The 15,415-nt window shown below is 41.4% G+C and overlaps 1 protein-coding gene across 3 annotated transcripts in view; it reads left to right on the top strand.

Moving 5' to 3' along the window:
• The window catches only part of PLCB1 (phospholipase C beta 1), a 2,298,721-nt gene that overhangs the window by 1,364,185 nt on the left and 919,121 nt on the right, over nucleotides 1–15,415 (top strand). For all 3 annotated transcript variants that reach the window (XM_086927697.1, XM_086927698.1, XM_086927696.1), the window contains exon 10: nucleotides 6,528–6,674. In XM_086927697.1, the coding sequence (XP_086783823.1) occupies nucleotides 6,528–6,674 (147 nt within the window). The remainder of the gene's footprint in view (nucleotides 1–6,527; nucleotides 6,675–15,415) is intronic.

A 15,415-nucleotide genomic window follows, 5' to 3' on the forward strand; every position in this document is an offset into this window, starting at 1 on the left:
TTTAAATTGCTTAACAAACGAAGAATAAATAATGCATCCATCCATAAAATCTGAATGAAGTCAGTAGAGAATTGTTCTGTGCCTGACTTTTAAACGAATGTTGCCAATTCCATTAACCTTTTGGAATCAAACTGAATGTTATATTCAGTATAATTAAGGTTGTTGTTATTTTTTATAGCTATCGTATTTGTTTTGAATTTTGAATATATATGTTGAACTAGATAAATGGAAATAGACACAGCAAGCGAGGAAGAAGGGGGAAGATGGCAGCCAAGAGAATAAAGTCTGCCTAGCTCTGCTTTTCTCCTGGTTGATGTAGCTGAAGCTGCTTGGAACTTTCCATTTTGGGCAGATGACCACTACAAATTCAAAAAATCCCACTCCTTCCACAAAAGAAAAAGGAAAGAGGTCCAGCAACAACATTTTAGCCAGCTTCCCTGTTGTAGAAACGTACCACTGTGTGGTTTAGTTCGTAGTGCCCCTTCTGCCTAAACATAGTATTAGCTTGGGTCTTTTTATTTTGTGGTTCCACTGACACAAGCAACTTCCAGAGAGAACCAGGAGGTGGCAGACTCACTGTGCATCTTGGGGGGATTACTGTATGCAGTGGTGTCTGCTTCGGAGTCTTTTCCATTTGGAGGATGTTGATGGGGTGATAGTGACATGCTGTTGGGGACAGGGATGCTTTGTGTAAAACTGTCATCCTTTTCTTCCTCATCACCTCCTTCTATCATCATGATTGGAGCTACTTCCCCTCTTTCATCACCACCATCACCAGCTACCTTTTTAAGGTGCTCCTCCCACTGAATTGTGTGATTTTTGTTTTTTATATGGGATATTTGGCCTCCAGTACCATTGTATGAACCAGGCTTACCTCGATGACCATTTGCGTGGTAAATGTAGCATATTACAATGTTATCCTCCTGATTGCTAATCATAAAGAAATCCCAAACTGGAGAGGAGAACTTTTTTGCCTGAAGAACTGGAGGTGGATGGGTGTGTTGTTTGCCTCTCTGCAGTGAGTACTTCGATTGTGGTAGTGGTGGATGCTGGTCTCAGTGGGGGCCTTACACATCTGGAAGCTGGCAGTGGTGGTGGTGGTGGTGGAGCCAGTGCCACATCCCTTTGGGCAGGTTGAAAAGGAGGGGCCATCTTGATGTCAATGGCTACTCCTCATCACTGTCACTTTCTGTTATTCTAAGACTTTCAAGAACTTTCCTTTGCCCTTGTCACTCATCTTGGATCAATCCATGTCTAGATCATAAGAAGGGATGCTTAGAGAAGATGGTGGAGTACCCTTTCATTCTCTTGCTGTAGATCGTAAAGCCAATAGTTCAAGAGCTACATCTTGGTCAGCAGGAAGTGCAACCTCACATTCTGCTCCTACTTCATGAAGAACTGTTGATGGCTGCGGCTCCTGTTGTCCACTGTATGAAGAAAATTGGGTACTTTGCAGCTGAGACCAATCAATTTCAGACTCACTGCTCGTCGCTATGATTGCAGTGGCTGACTCGCTGAGAGACATGGGCTTTGGCATAGGTTGGGGTGGCATTGTTTTCTTGGAGTGCTGCTCCCAGCTTCCTGCCCAGAGAACGGTGCAGCAGGCTAACCATGTTTCCTGAAAAAGGTGAAGACGGCATGCCAGTGGTGGCAATCTGCTTAATCGTCTCCTCCTTAATGGCCACTTTCTTTTCAGGAATACCTTTCTTTGAGGTCATCTTCAAGCTATATTCGTTGGCACTTAGGTGCACAAGCGGAAGCAGAGGAGGACTCAGTTGGCGTGGTATGGAGTTACTTTGGGCCGACCTTCTGTCTAGACATACTGTGGGTGATGTCTCTTTTGCATCTAAAAGCAAACAAAACAAGAAAAACATTCAGTGAAAATGCTATTTTTGCAGTTTGAATTATTCTTATAGACAATATAATTTAGTTATCTCAAATAATTAACAACACTAGTGTATTTATTCCAATTCAAACCATATCGTAATATTTCAATTAGGATAACAACATACACTTTTAAAAGTTTGCTTTATGCACCTCCAAGATGAAACATCTGTGACAGACAGGGGGGGTGCAGGGAAAATTAATAATCCTTAAAAGAATAAGGTTAGTGTATGCCTATTGCCTAAGAGACATATGGTAGGGAAGGAGTGTAGAAGGAAATGGTATAATCCTTAAAAAAAATGAATGCTGGTGTGTTCCTAGGGCAGGCAGGGGGTGCAGGGGAAAATGGAATATTGCTTAAAAGAACGAATTCGGGTGTGCGCCTATGGCAGGCAGAGGTTGCAGGGGAAAATGACATAATCTTTAAAAAATAAGATTTCCTATGTCCTGAGAGACCTATGGCAGGCAATATGGTGTAGGGAAACATCAAATAATGTACAATAAAGTAATTGTTGGTGTTTCATGAGGGACAATGAGAAATCCTTTGGAGAGCAAGGAGGTGCAGGGTAAAATGGAAAAAATGCATATAATAAAGTATAAACATTGTACACACATACTAAAATGATCCTCAAGCATGATAAACTTATATCAGGGAACAATTTTTTAAAAATTAACAAAAAAGAATACATGTGGGTCAATGGCACAAGCACACTGTCTGCCTACAGATAATGGCCGCCGGCCACATGTTCAAACAACAACAAGCAAGTAGACATGGACAACAAAGAATACATGCTGGCCTATGGACATTGACTACAGAAAATGGCAGCCAGCCACATGTTTAAACAATAAGCAAGAAGGCATGGACAACAAAGAACATATGCAGGTCTATGACAAGAGCACACTGGCTAGCTACAAAACAAATGGCCGCAGGCCACATGTTCAAACAACAAGCAAGAAGTCACAGAGAACAAAGAATACATGCAGGCCTATGGACATTGACTACAGAAAATGGCAGCCAGCCACATATTTAAACAATAAGCAAGAAGGCATGGACAACAAGAAAATATGCAGGCCTATGGCAACAGCACACTGACTGGCTACACAAAATGGCTGCTGACCACATGTTCAAACAACAAGCAAAACTGCAAAACGGCAAGTACAGCATGGAACCTATGCAGGCCTATGGCAAACGCACACTGACTTGCTATGCTAAGTGTCCGCTTGCCACATATTCAACCAGCAACAAGCAAGAAGGCACAGACAACAAAGAACGCATGCTGGCCTATGGCGAACGCACACCCAAATGGCTTCCAGCCACAAGTTACAACAAAAACAAATAAGGTGGCATGGACAACAAGGAACACAAGTAGGGCTATGGGCCCTGACTACACAAAATTATATGGAGAACAAAGACAAAATAGTTGCCTATGGCAAACACATACACAAACACACACACACACCCACACACGCTCGCACACACACTGCCCGGACAAAAATAATGGTCACTTGGCCAGGAAACAAATGCGCCATAGAAAACAAAGAAGAAAACAATACCATTAATTCAGCAATGTCAAAAATGAAGATAAAGTCAGCTGAACATATTTTCCAACAATACACATCCTCCTAAGGCATCATAATATTACCACACCAAAATACACTTTTTGCAGAAAGAAAATATGAAACACAGAAAAAAACATTTAGCATTTAATCCAATGCCACCCCTGGCCTAAATCAGTGATGTTATAAAACAACTTACAACACAGAAGCAGTTGTTTTGAGAACCTAATGCCTGTGAAAAATGCTTCAAGAACATTTCACTAGGTTTGGAAATTGACTTAGCTTCTGAACTTAATTCTGAGAAATTCACATCACACAGTTGTAATGGAGCTATTCCAATCATCGGTGCTAGCATTAAAATAATATTAGCTGCATGCACTGCACAATGTGGAATAAGGTTCTTGGATGCATGCCAATCCAGAAATCATCAAGCGAACGGAGCAGACCTCTTTATGTGCTTCTCCAGTACTCTCTCTGTAGGAAAGATTTCCTACAGTTGGCAAATCAGAAACTGGACCTACAAAAAGTATTGGGGTTGCTGTAGAGATGCTTTTTATAACACCTAAAATACAGATGCTTTCCAGAGAGGTCAAAATATAATGAGGCATCCTGTTGTACCACACATTAAAATATACTACTACTACTACTGTTAGCAGTTATATAATAATAATAACGAGTAATAATATCTTTATATAACTCTTCGTAGTGCACATTTGCACTTTCAAAGTACTAGAAATAACAACTGGTAAACATCACACAACTTAGAAAAACACACGTAAAAATCGTTTTATACATCTTCTCACTTGTTTCAAATGATTCACCGACCCATCTAAATCTACTTTTAATTATCACCACTAAACTGCTGTCCCCGTTTTTCCAGTAATTGTACTCCTCTCTGCTTCTTATAAATGATGTCAAATAGGATGCCAAGGAAGCATTTAATTCTCTATCTTTAAGCAATATGGTGAAAATGATAACGTCTTAACTATTCATAATTCAGCATAATTTCCTTTACACATTTCAAACACTCTAGAAGCTGCCTTGCATCCTGCATTTTCTTTCTCCCACACATTGTGAAATGATACAGGTTGTGTGATTGTCATTGAACTATTCCCCAAGCGCCTTGAGACCCTCTGGGTGAGCAGTGCGCTATACAAGTGCTTGAACTTGAACTTAACTTGAACGGTGAGCCCAATGGCTGTTGTGGGATTGGTAAGTAACTCATTATCAGGGCCAGACTCTCCATAGCGGGCACCGGGCATTTCCCTGGTGGGCCTCCAGGGTTTGGGGCCGGTTTTAGGCCCCTGGGGGGCGATTTTGTTACAGGGCCGCTTTTGCAGCATAGCTGCAATATCGGCCGCTGTAATGAAATCGGCAGAAACCGGCCCTGGTAAACAGCTCGGCTGCACCCCCAAATCCCTGGGGGGCTGGGCAAGCACTTTGCCAGGGCCAGTTTTGGGTCCCAGTCAGGCCCTGCTCATTTTCAAACAGGTGCTGGTACTTCCACCATGCACACACCTATTTCAATGTGTCTACCGGGTGAAAGAAAACCGATCTCCTTTTTCAATTGATCCCAACATTGTAAAGACACGATATTGGAGTAGGATATTGAGGGGACGCTTCCTTGAATGATAAAACTAAAGGGAGGCACACCCTACAGAAATTGAACATGAGTCGCCCAATTAACAAAAAGTGGTAAATCTGCACCCATAAAAGTACTCCTATGAATGATTACAGATTTGCTATTCTTTAAAATTCACAAATATTCCCAATAATATGCCTATATGGCTTTCCAGATTTAAGTTTCCAGGCGTACTAAAGGGCACATCATGTGCTACTGTCCGGGTCACCCATATTTCCAATGCATAATGCTACATAGTATACGATTATGCACTGGAAAAACGCAGGTCCAGTGTGTGCACATTTTTTCTTTTGTTTCCCAATAGGTAACACATTTCTCCTCCAACTTTGGGGATGGATAGTTATTCTTCTCACTTTGGAAGAGATCTCTTTACAGGAGGAGTACATCTCCGACAATTTTCAGGACTGGAAGCTTCAGATCGAAGTTTGTCAATACCCACAATTAGACAAGTTTATGGGACTTCACAAGTTTACAAGGCTATAACCACACCTTTTTCTGCCCATTTACCCCAGCATGCATGTAGTTACTAGGGCGCATTTCTCCACACATGCTGAAGAGAAATTCGCAGTATTGAAATCATGAATGTCTGCTAGGATTACTCTTGTGAATTCCCGCAAGTGTAAATGGAGCTCTTTTGGTCACAAACATGTTTTGTTCTTTGCAAAAGGGCGGCTTCAGATGGTTAGATAATACCCCGAAATGGGTGGCCATTAGGATAGAGGAATCTTCCAAACCAACTCTGCCAAGTTAGCACTTACACTAACGCATCAACAAAAAGAGTTTTTGTAACAGATGGAGGTTTTCCAACCTTAGTCAAGGAAAAATCAGTCCATTGTCTGCCATTTTGCAACAGAAGTAGGTAGCCTGTCTGTGCTAGTTTTTATCTTCACTTTTCAGAACACACCTGCTTTGTAACAGTCCATTAGTGGAGTCACTCCGGAGTCGGTGCCTGGCTTAGAAAGGGCTGGTAAGCAGCAATGCCTACATACAGGTTTCGCATTATCCCTGAGACAGTGCTTCTCAACTCTTGTGCAATCTGGAGAGTCTAAATAATGATATATTCCAATTGATAAAAGTCTTAGGAAAAGTTGCATCGGTAAGATAAGCATTCAGATCTGATTGTTCATCATGCAATTATTATTCAAGGAAAAAAATGAAATATAATACATCTTTATGCATATGCTAAGATTTTTTAATTGCCAAACCATACGTTTTTTCCTTTTATCCACTTTTGAGCATCAAACTGTGCAACATTGTTCTCTGCTTTTTACAACGAGAAGCTGTGATCAGCTAACAGAGGGCTCCGAATTCACAAAGTAGATATATAACGCTATTAAAGAAACCTGTAAATACATAAATATGCTGAAATACTGCTGTGCTGTTTGAAACCAAAGACTGATGGTAGCTGAAGACGTGTTTGTTTGATTATGTGGTTTCTTTATAGGACAAATATCAGTGGAAGGATTTATGAGCTACCTGAGCGGAGAAGAAAACGGAGTTGTCCCCCCTGAGAAACTGGATGTGAACGAAGACATGTCTCAGCCACTGTCTCATTATTTCATCAATTCCTCGCACAATACCTACCTCACAGGTACTGACCAGCATGCTCTTTTTCTGCTGTGTTATTGAAACATCACTGACTGGGAAGATAACAGTGTGGTCGCCAATTTTCAACATATGTTTAGTTAGTAATGAAATATCAGAAATGCCCTGACCAACTTTTTGGCCACTTCCTGTAACTTGGTCCTGTTCTACTCCCTCATCAATCCCTCCATCCATCTATTCCTGTTCCAGTCTATTCTCCACCCTGCTGCCCTTCACGGCGCACATTTCCGCCCTGTGAACCATATCCCATCGTAGGGCATCCTAACTCGCCAGTTTCCCAGGACAGTGTCCTCCCTTCCTCTTCTTCGTCTGCCCAGCTTCCATTCACTATTCCTTCTTTTTCCCCCTCACTGAGTCCCTGTCACTCAACCCTGTGTATTCTGGCACCCACTGTGCACCTCATCATTCTCTCCGTTCTCTGGGGCCGATTCACAGAACTAACTTAAGACAAAATCCTAAACTTACTACTTTTGGTATTCACATAAGGCATTCAGTAGTAGTAAAGTTAGGATTTTGTCTTAAGTTTGATTTAAGACAAACTTAAGAGAAACTTAACACAGACTAAAGATAGACTTAAGACAAACGTAAGACAGACTTAAGACAGATGTAAGACAAAATCCTAACTTAAGTCTGTCTTAAGTCTGTCTTAAGTTTGTCTTAAGTCAAATTTAAGACAAAATCTAACTTTACTACTACTAAATGCCTTCTGTGAATACCAAAAGCAGTAAGTTTAGGATGTTGTCTTAAGATAGTTCTGGTAATTGGACCCACTATTGTTATCCCTTGATCCTCTGTACTGTGTGGAGTGTGGAAGTTTACACCATCAGCTTCGATGAATTCAATGTGTCAGGTCTGCACATGTGAGCTGCCTGACACAGAATGCACAACAGTATCAGTGTTCAAACTGAAGTGCACCACTTAACATGAGCAAGGGGCACCTGCAGCAACTCTTGCACAGTGTCAAAAATTAAGTTTCCTGTTAAAAGTATTTCTAATGTGTGGGTTGTAGTGGTGTTTTTTCTAGTGTTCTACACGTTTTGCAAATCATGGTTTGCCAGTACCCACAAAACCCTTCTCCAAAGAATGTCTTGAACTATGTGTTTGACTGTGTTGTGACCCCGCAAAAGGGTTTGGCTCTGTTAATTTACCCAGTTGCACCTATTAACCACTTCGATGCTGATGACGAGCTCAGCTCGTCATCAGACTTACCTGCCGTGTGCGGATGACGAGCTGAGCTCGTCACGTAATGCGGTAATTTAAAAAATGCCGCACACAGCGGGAAAAGCCGCTGCAGCGATGCGGTTAATTAGGTCCCGTGCTTTATGCTACTAAACCCTCATAATTTCAGAAGGCCCTCCACTGCCATTCTGCGATCTTAACAAGTGCAAATGGAAGTGATGCTGCTGTTGTCTGGATACTCACCTTTGCAGAGCGGCTCCATTGTCAAGTGCAACACCATTAGGCAATGCTGTCAGTATCCCAATGCATTCTTGAACTTGCTTTTAGCGTCATATGCATGAGCTTAAAGAAGCCCTTGAATGCAAAGTACTGCTGGGATGAAAGCCAGGACTGGCTGGCAGCTATGAATATATTTTCCATATGCTGGAATGGTATGTGGAAATGTGCTATGCTTTCATCACTCATGCATATGATTCAAACGAGCATTACAAAGATACTTGTGTTTACACCATGTACTGGATGAGTAAAACATTGGTATTTGACAGGCGTACTTCTATGCAGTGCTTCATTTATTTTAAAAAAGATCATGGGTTCATTATCATGGGTCCAGTGTTTATCTTTGGAGTCGGGAGCAGGAGTTGTTGCACGCTTGAGACCTGGAAAACCAATGCTGCCTAGGTTTGCTTCAAGTTAATGCCGTTTCTGCTTTTGTCACAGTTTTAAAATCTTTCTCTTCCTCCTACTTTATACTTTTTAGTTGGTCCAGATCTGGGTCAAAGTCTGATGATGAGATGTAACGTCTCATCAACACAAATAAGTTCCCCGGCCCAGTGCATGCAGCTACCTCCAAAAATGTATCAATGCTGAATATTTGAACAGGGATTGTTTTGAATCATCCTTTTTGTGATTTTAGTTGTTAGAAGCCATGATTGTCAGGTTCACACTCCTATCAGTATGCGAAGAAAATTATTAGATCAAGTATCAAAATACAGCCTTGGCCCATGGAGGGAGTTCCGTGGGGCAGAAAGGCTGGGCGGGGAGGGGCAGGGTGTGGGGTGCTAAACACTGGAATATGGATAATGTGAGGTAAGAAAACAATTTAATAAATAAAACAAATTTCGTAGTGTGCCCTGCATCGCATTTTGAGATCCCTTCTGTATGAAATCAAGGATTGTATGTTTTCGAAATTTATTTTCTTTGGATTGCATTTCTTTTTTTTCAAAAGCAATGCTACTAATACTTATGTGATGCACTGATTATGAGGGCCATATTATTAGGGCTTAAAAAGCTCCAGCTCTGGGTTAAAACCTCAGTGCACAGGTAGTGGCACATCTTTCTGATTCTGATGCTTGGACGACAGACTGAAGGGAACTTTCAATGCTTTTTGTCTGACTGTCCTGAGTTCATGAATAGAGCAGTTCAGAGGTTTATTGTTTTTTTAAATACTATGTTCATCTCCTTACCTTAAACATCTTTCTAAATCTGATTTTTTTATGGTTTCATTATATTAAGAGAGTATTACATCAGTTTTGAGTCAGAAAGTTTCCTGCTATGAGGAAGGAAAACATGTTCTACGGTTAACACATTTGTTTACCGTTTATTTTGTTATGAGCCAAAGGAAAAAAATCAAACCCGAAATAAGACGTTTACTGTGTCATTGAATATGTATCCAAGTGACTGACAGCTCTTGATCTTACTTTTGATTCCTCATTAAAGATTAACTACAGTGGTCTAAAGATTAGACCTGCCACTCTTTTGACATATGGATATTTGTTGAGCGCTGGCAGCTCCCATGAAAAATGAGCTTGGACTAAGTATGGTTTTCTCAAAGCCACGGATTTTGCTCTTCTGGTGACTGGCCAGTGCTTAATCTGCAAAAAATGAAGTGCAATGGCCCTTGTCAAGAGGCCACTGCAGCTTGAACCACCTATTGCCCCAGCCTCCGCTGGCAATAACAATTAAGAACCATGACACTTCTTCAAGGGTGACAACTTGGACTATTCTAGACCCCCAAAGCTATAAAAATGGCTTGGGCAGCTGGTAATAATACATTTTAATGTATGTAGAATTATTAAGCAAATGTTGTTGCACTCATTTTAAAACTAGACGGACAGCCCCACATGTGGTGAACTGCCATAGGTAGCGGTGCCAACAATTAAGTGCTGGTGTTGAGCACCAGAAACCACTGGCTCAAATGAAGTACTCTACCTAACGTAATTCTCCAGTCTATGTTAAGATGTGTCAGTTGAAACAAGTTGTTCCCTGGGTGCCCCTTATCTTTTCTTTAAATAAGTCAAATGTTTATTCTCAATCACCAGTCTAGACTTCAGGATACATATGAGAAAAAGTTCCAGCTACTGAACATTATGAGGATATTGAAAGTCAGTTAAAAGTCCTTGATCTTGTGTAGGGATGTATTTCAATAAAGTCTTTGAACATCAAGGTGCTTGCAATTACAGCCACAACATCATCCTTCCCCACTGCTCTTAACTCATAAGACTCTCACTACTTTTTTCTAAATGAATACCATATGAATAATGAAAGATGTATACTGAAAAAAAAAAAAAATATGCAACCTGAAAATGTTTTAAAAATATAATCCAAATATTTTAACTTACGTTTTTTTCAAAAGTGACTAGTTCATATTCAGGGATAGCATTCAACCAGAAGTCTTCTCCAACAGAGCAACACATAACCATGTTGGCATACTATATTTCCTTATTGACTAATTCCTGAAAAGAAAAAATTGTCCAGAAGATAGAGTTCAGTAGCTATTTATTCCTTTTACTCTTTGAGTTGTAGTTGTGACGCTACTTATTGACCAGAATTACACACTGTCTGATGGCTCTAGAAAAAGACATTTCAACTGGATCACTGAATGTAATAACATTTTACAGTGTAGAACCTATGCTTTCAATTATAGGTGAGTAGGGAAGTCACAACTAGGCTGTTGAAAGAAAATTAAATGTATTGCCTGCACTTTTTAGTGGTTTTCCTGTATTGTGATTAAATAATACCTCAGATCAATGGGCTTCATTTATTTATTGAGATGATTCTATAGCATGTATATAGCCACAAGGGCAATGGCTTACTACATAAGGAACAGTTCTAGCTAGAGTAACAGTCATCAATGGCTATAATTAGTAAAGAATGGTAAAAGTACAGGGCTGAGTGTACAAGGCCAGACAAAGGAGTAAAGTAACAGGAGACAGAGTGAAAATGGTGATATACTTGTAAATATTTCCATTACATTGGGATATCTTGCTATATATCTTCTCAAAAGACGAGGTTTAAAGTCCTTGTAAAATGTTAACAGATTCTGGTGAGGGGTGGCTCCTACTAGAAAGAGAAGAGAGAAGTCATAGAAGTGGTACATTCCTCAAAGAAAGGAACATGCTAAAGCATGTGAAATGTACTGTGGTAATTCCCCTAATGAAGGATCCCAATTTAGTTTCTGTAATATATTCTGAAATAATAGGACCATTTCTAAATTGCCACTCTTCGTTCATTACATTAAATACATTTTGACATCCCAAATACAAAACAATGTCTTGATATATACTCTAACTACTCCAATTTAGATTTGCCACTTGAGTCACATTACCATTCCCCAAAAGCCTAAATATGTCTAAGGCACAACTGGGGTTGTGTTACATACAGTGCCCTGGGGAGCAATGGGCCCATGTACCCATTTTCTGTGCAAAGGAAAGTTTCAGACTTTCATGTTTCTTGAGAATCAGGAGAAAACAGTTTTCATTAGTCACCTGAGATTCGATAAATATATTTTAACAAAGCAATTCTACCACCCGTACTGCATTGTTCCAAGGTGGCATGCTAGATCATGGAACCCTTAACTGTTACTTCCATTAGTCATTAAGATACTTAATGATGAATGCAGCTATACAATGAATTACCATCAAATATAAATGAAATTATACTTATTGGCACATTTTTGTAATTTACCCCCATCCTGATATAACTCCATCTTACAAAGCCATCATGAACAGCATTCCACACATCTCTGAGACATGCTAACCATCTCTGGTGGTTCACGGCACACTCGCTGCCAAGACACCATCAGACTTCAGACTAAGAAGTATAAAAAAGAAAAACAACGAAGACAGTAGGCCTTTTCCCTCTCTGCACCCAGGATCTGGTACAACATCCCTTCTCTGGGAGATCCTGCACAGTGTACACAGTCCGATCATCCTCTATTTCCAAATTAAGTTCCCCTTCATCATGATCCTCCACATTATGATCCTCATCCTCAGATTCCTCAGGCTGGGATTGCATCCTAGTGACTTCATCTTAGGCACAGAGGGCTATATGAAGGTCCAGCTTTGTGGCGCTCTTTCCTCCCCATATGCCCCTCTCCTTTCAGAGTTTCTGTAGCTCATCCCTGCTTAGGTTATCCACATTGATCATCCCCTCTTCCATGGTATGAGACAAGGAATAGGAAACTTAAATTTAGATAAAAAGGAAAATAGGCATTCAAGTCACTAGTGAGAATTTAAAAAGGCTCAAATTGGTCTCAGATTATTTATCTGTGATTTTCACTGGGCACAAACACAAGCCCTAATCCCACCGATGCCACCAATGTAAGAAATTGGATTACTGATTGAGAGGGATAAAACCATATTCAAGCGCCGCATCCACAATCCATGTCAGGGTGAGACACAAGCAAAACCTGAATTAACTTGGGCTCAACCCTCTGGTAGCTTCACACAGAGCAGTCAGGCACATTTTGAGATAGTGGGTAAAGAATTAATGCAGTCCTTCAAACAGTAATAAAGTGAAAACAAAACACAAGAAAAATCCCATACCAATTTAGACAAATAGAATAGAATTTAATAAATAAAACAATACCAAGTGACAAAAATCTAATCAGTAGAACCGGAGATGTTCTGCTATAATGATTAAAGTGAAAATAGCACCAAAGAGCCCAAAGTGCCACTCTCGGCTCTCTGGTTATGCGAGACAGGGAGAAGTCAGAAGTTCAGGTTGATCAAATTGGAGTGCGATTCAGATACAGGGACCAGGTTAGTCTTGCAAAAAAGTTACCTTCTCAGTCCAGTGCGAAGAGTCCTGTGGAGGGGGCCGCAAGGAGCGAGGAAGCGTTACGGACAGTCAGCGATGTAGAATGCAGAGCAGGCCTGGCATCATGGAGGGGGTCGGGTGCTGTAACAGAAAGATCATGTCGTCATCATGAATGGTCAGGCCAGTGCTTCACAGTGGCACTTTCTGCGAGTGGTCGATGCTGTAATGCAGAGGGTCGGGCTGATGGACCTTCGCGTTGATGGCTGTGTGAGTGATAAGATTTTGGCACCAACTGTCCTGTTTGTGGATGTGAAAACCATAAAATCTTCAATTCAGCCTCTCAGAGGCCCTGCCAAGAGTCCAGGACCTGAAAGACACCACTTGATGGTCAGGGGCTTGCTCACAGTAGGTATGGGTGCTAGTTAAGGTGGTTGGGAGCCTGTTATGTCCTTGTGGCTCTGAACAGGAGTCCAGCAGACTAGCTCTAGAGTCACTCTGGGAGTCCTGGGTTCAAGTCCAATTCCTCTGACTCAGGCAGGCAGGCAGCAGGGCATCAATCCAGCAAGGCAGCAGTCAAGCAAGGCAGTAGTCCAGCAGAGCAGCAGTTCAGCAGAGTAGAAGTCCTTTCAGCAGCACAGCAGTCCTTCTTCCTGACAGAGTCCCCATAGCTCCATATGTGTACCAAAGACTTGGTGTTTTAGGTCAAATATGTATACCAGGCACCTCCTCTGAAGTGGGAGAAGCTTCTAGAGGTTTCCATTTGAAGTGCCCAGGTTTATTGTCTCCCCTTCCATGACTCCACACTAACTACTGTGCGTATGCAGCCGTTTATGTGGAGGCAAGACACCACCTATTCAGGTATAAGTAGGGCTGTGCCCAGCTCCATCCTCCCATCCAAGTGCATGTTGAATTTTCTAAATTCACTGTGCCCTGCCCTCTGAACTGTCCAGGGCCTACAGTAGGGGTGAATTATATATATTAATGAGGAAGGTTTTGGCCTGGGAATTGTTTTCTTTTGCAAGGTTGTATTGGCAGTTTAAAACTGCACACAGATGCTGAAATGGCAGACCTGAGACATGTTTAATAGGCTACTTAAATGGATGGCACAATCCTTGCTGTAGGCCCACTATTAGCATTTAATATACAGGCCTTGGGCACAGGTAGTTTGACTTTACTAGGGACCTCCATCTAAATTAAATATGTCAATTGAGTGTAAGCCAAATTCCACTATGTGTTAGGGAGAGAGCACATGCACTTTAGCACTGATTAGCAGTGATAAAGTGTGCAGAGTCCTAAGGCCGGCAACAATTAGATCATGAATTTAAGAATAGTGAAGGCAAAATGTTTGGGGGAAGACCACCCTAAGACTCACAGGTTTAACACCATTGGAGTCCACTTCTTTGTCATGGATGAAAGAGAGAAAACGTCTAGTCCTTCAGAGCTCTTCCCAGGTCTCATATACCAGGTTCAGTCCTCTTCTAATCTACCTCAGGTCCAGTAGTGTTCTGAGGAGTGTAGTATGGATGCCACATTTATGCGTGGCACTAGTTTGTAGGCAGGGTGGTTCCTGGCCCCTTCCTAACCAAACAGGATAAACATTCCCAGGGTAACCCCTTCCCACTTTAGCAGCATTTCCTTTGTGGTATACAGCAAACAATTTCAGAGTTCCCATCTGGCCTAAATCCAAGATGGAGAAACCCTTTTCCCCTTGTGCAGAACATGTGAGTCCACTCCAGATGTGTGGCCAGGAATATAGGCAACCCCTCCTCTGCGGCCACTTAAAACCAGTTCTGGGGGAAGCTCCCTTCCTACTGGGATAAGAGCCTGGCTGAGTGGGGGGACACAGAAAGCCCCATACAGATGCCATCTGACATCTGCCTGTGACATGGGAGGCCCCTTGGACATTAATTAGGTTGTACTACTCAAGTGGCAATCCTGCTAGAGAAATAGGAGCACCAACCCCACACAAAGCTTTGTCTCTACCCTGGGATAAGTTTGTGACAACTTATTCAAGTTAAACACTCAGAGGACTCCATCAGGAGGCTAAAGCCTCCAGAGGCTTTAGGTAGGAAAAAGGTAAATTTCTAAAAGTACTTTTCCCTTAATATTTAGTTAAAAATACGATTTTACTAGTGAATTGGGCCTTCAATAAATATTACAAAGAATCCTAGAATGATCTGTTGGTGTTTCCTAGCCCGAGATAGCACTATTAAATTGAAACTTACATCCTAGTGTTTTCACATGGAACAGCCAGTCTTGCCACAGTGAAAATAGCTTTTGCGGCCTAGTCACTGTAAGACATGTCTAACATTACATTTCTAGATGTCCTAAATTTAAATACCATGCCCTCTGCCTTATGGCCTCTAAGGCCCACTTAGGAGTGTATTCAAAAGGAAGATTATGACCTGTCAAGCTTTTTTATTTGCAGTTTAAATACTTTTTTGAGTCAGGTTACAAACGTAGGCCTGAAGCCACTTTTTACCCTTTCACTGTAATGGATGGCACGATAGG

This window comes from Lissotriton vulgaris, chromosome 6 (genome assembly GCF_964263255.1).
Source record: "Lissotriton vulgaris chromosome 6, aLisVul1.2, whole genome shotgun sequence".
Classification (NCBI taxonomy): Eukaryota; Metazoa; Chordata; class Amphibia; order Caudata; family Salamandridae; genus Lissotriton; species Lissotriton vulgaris.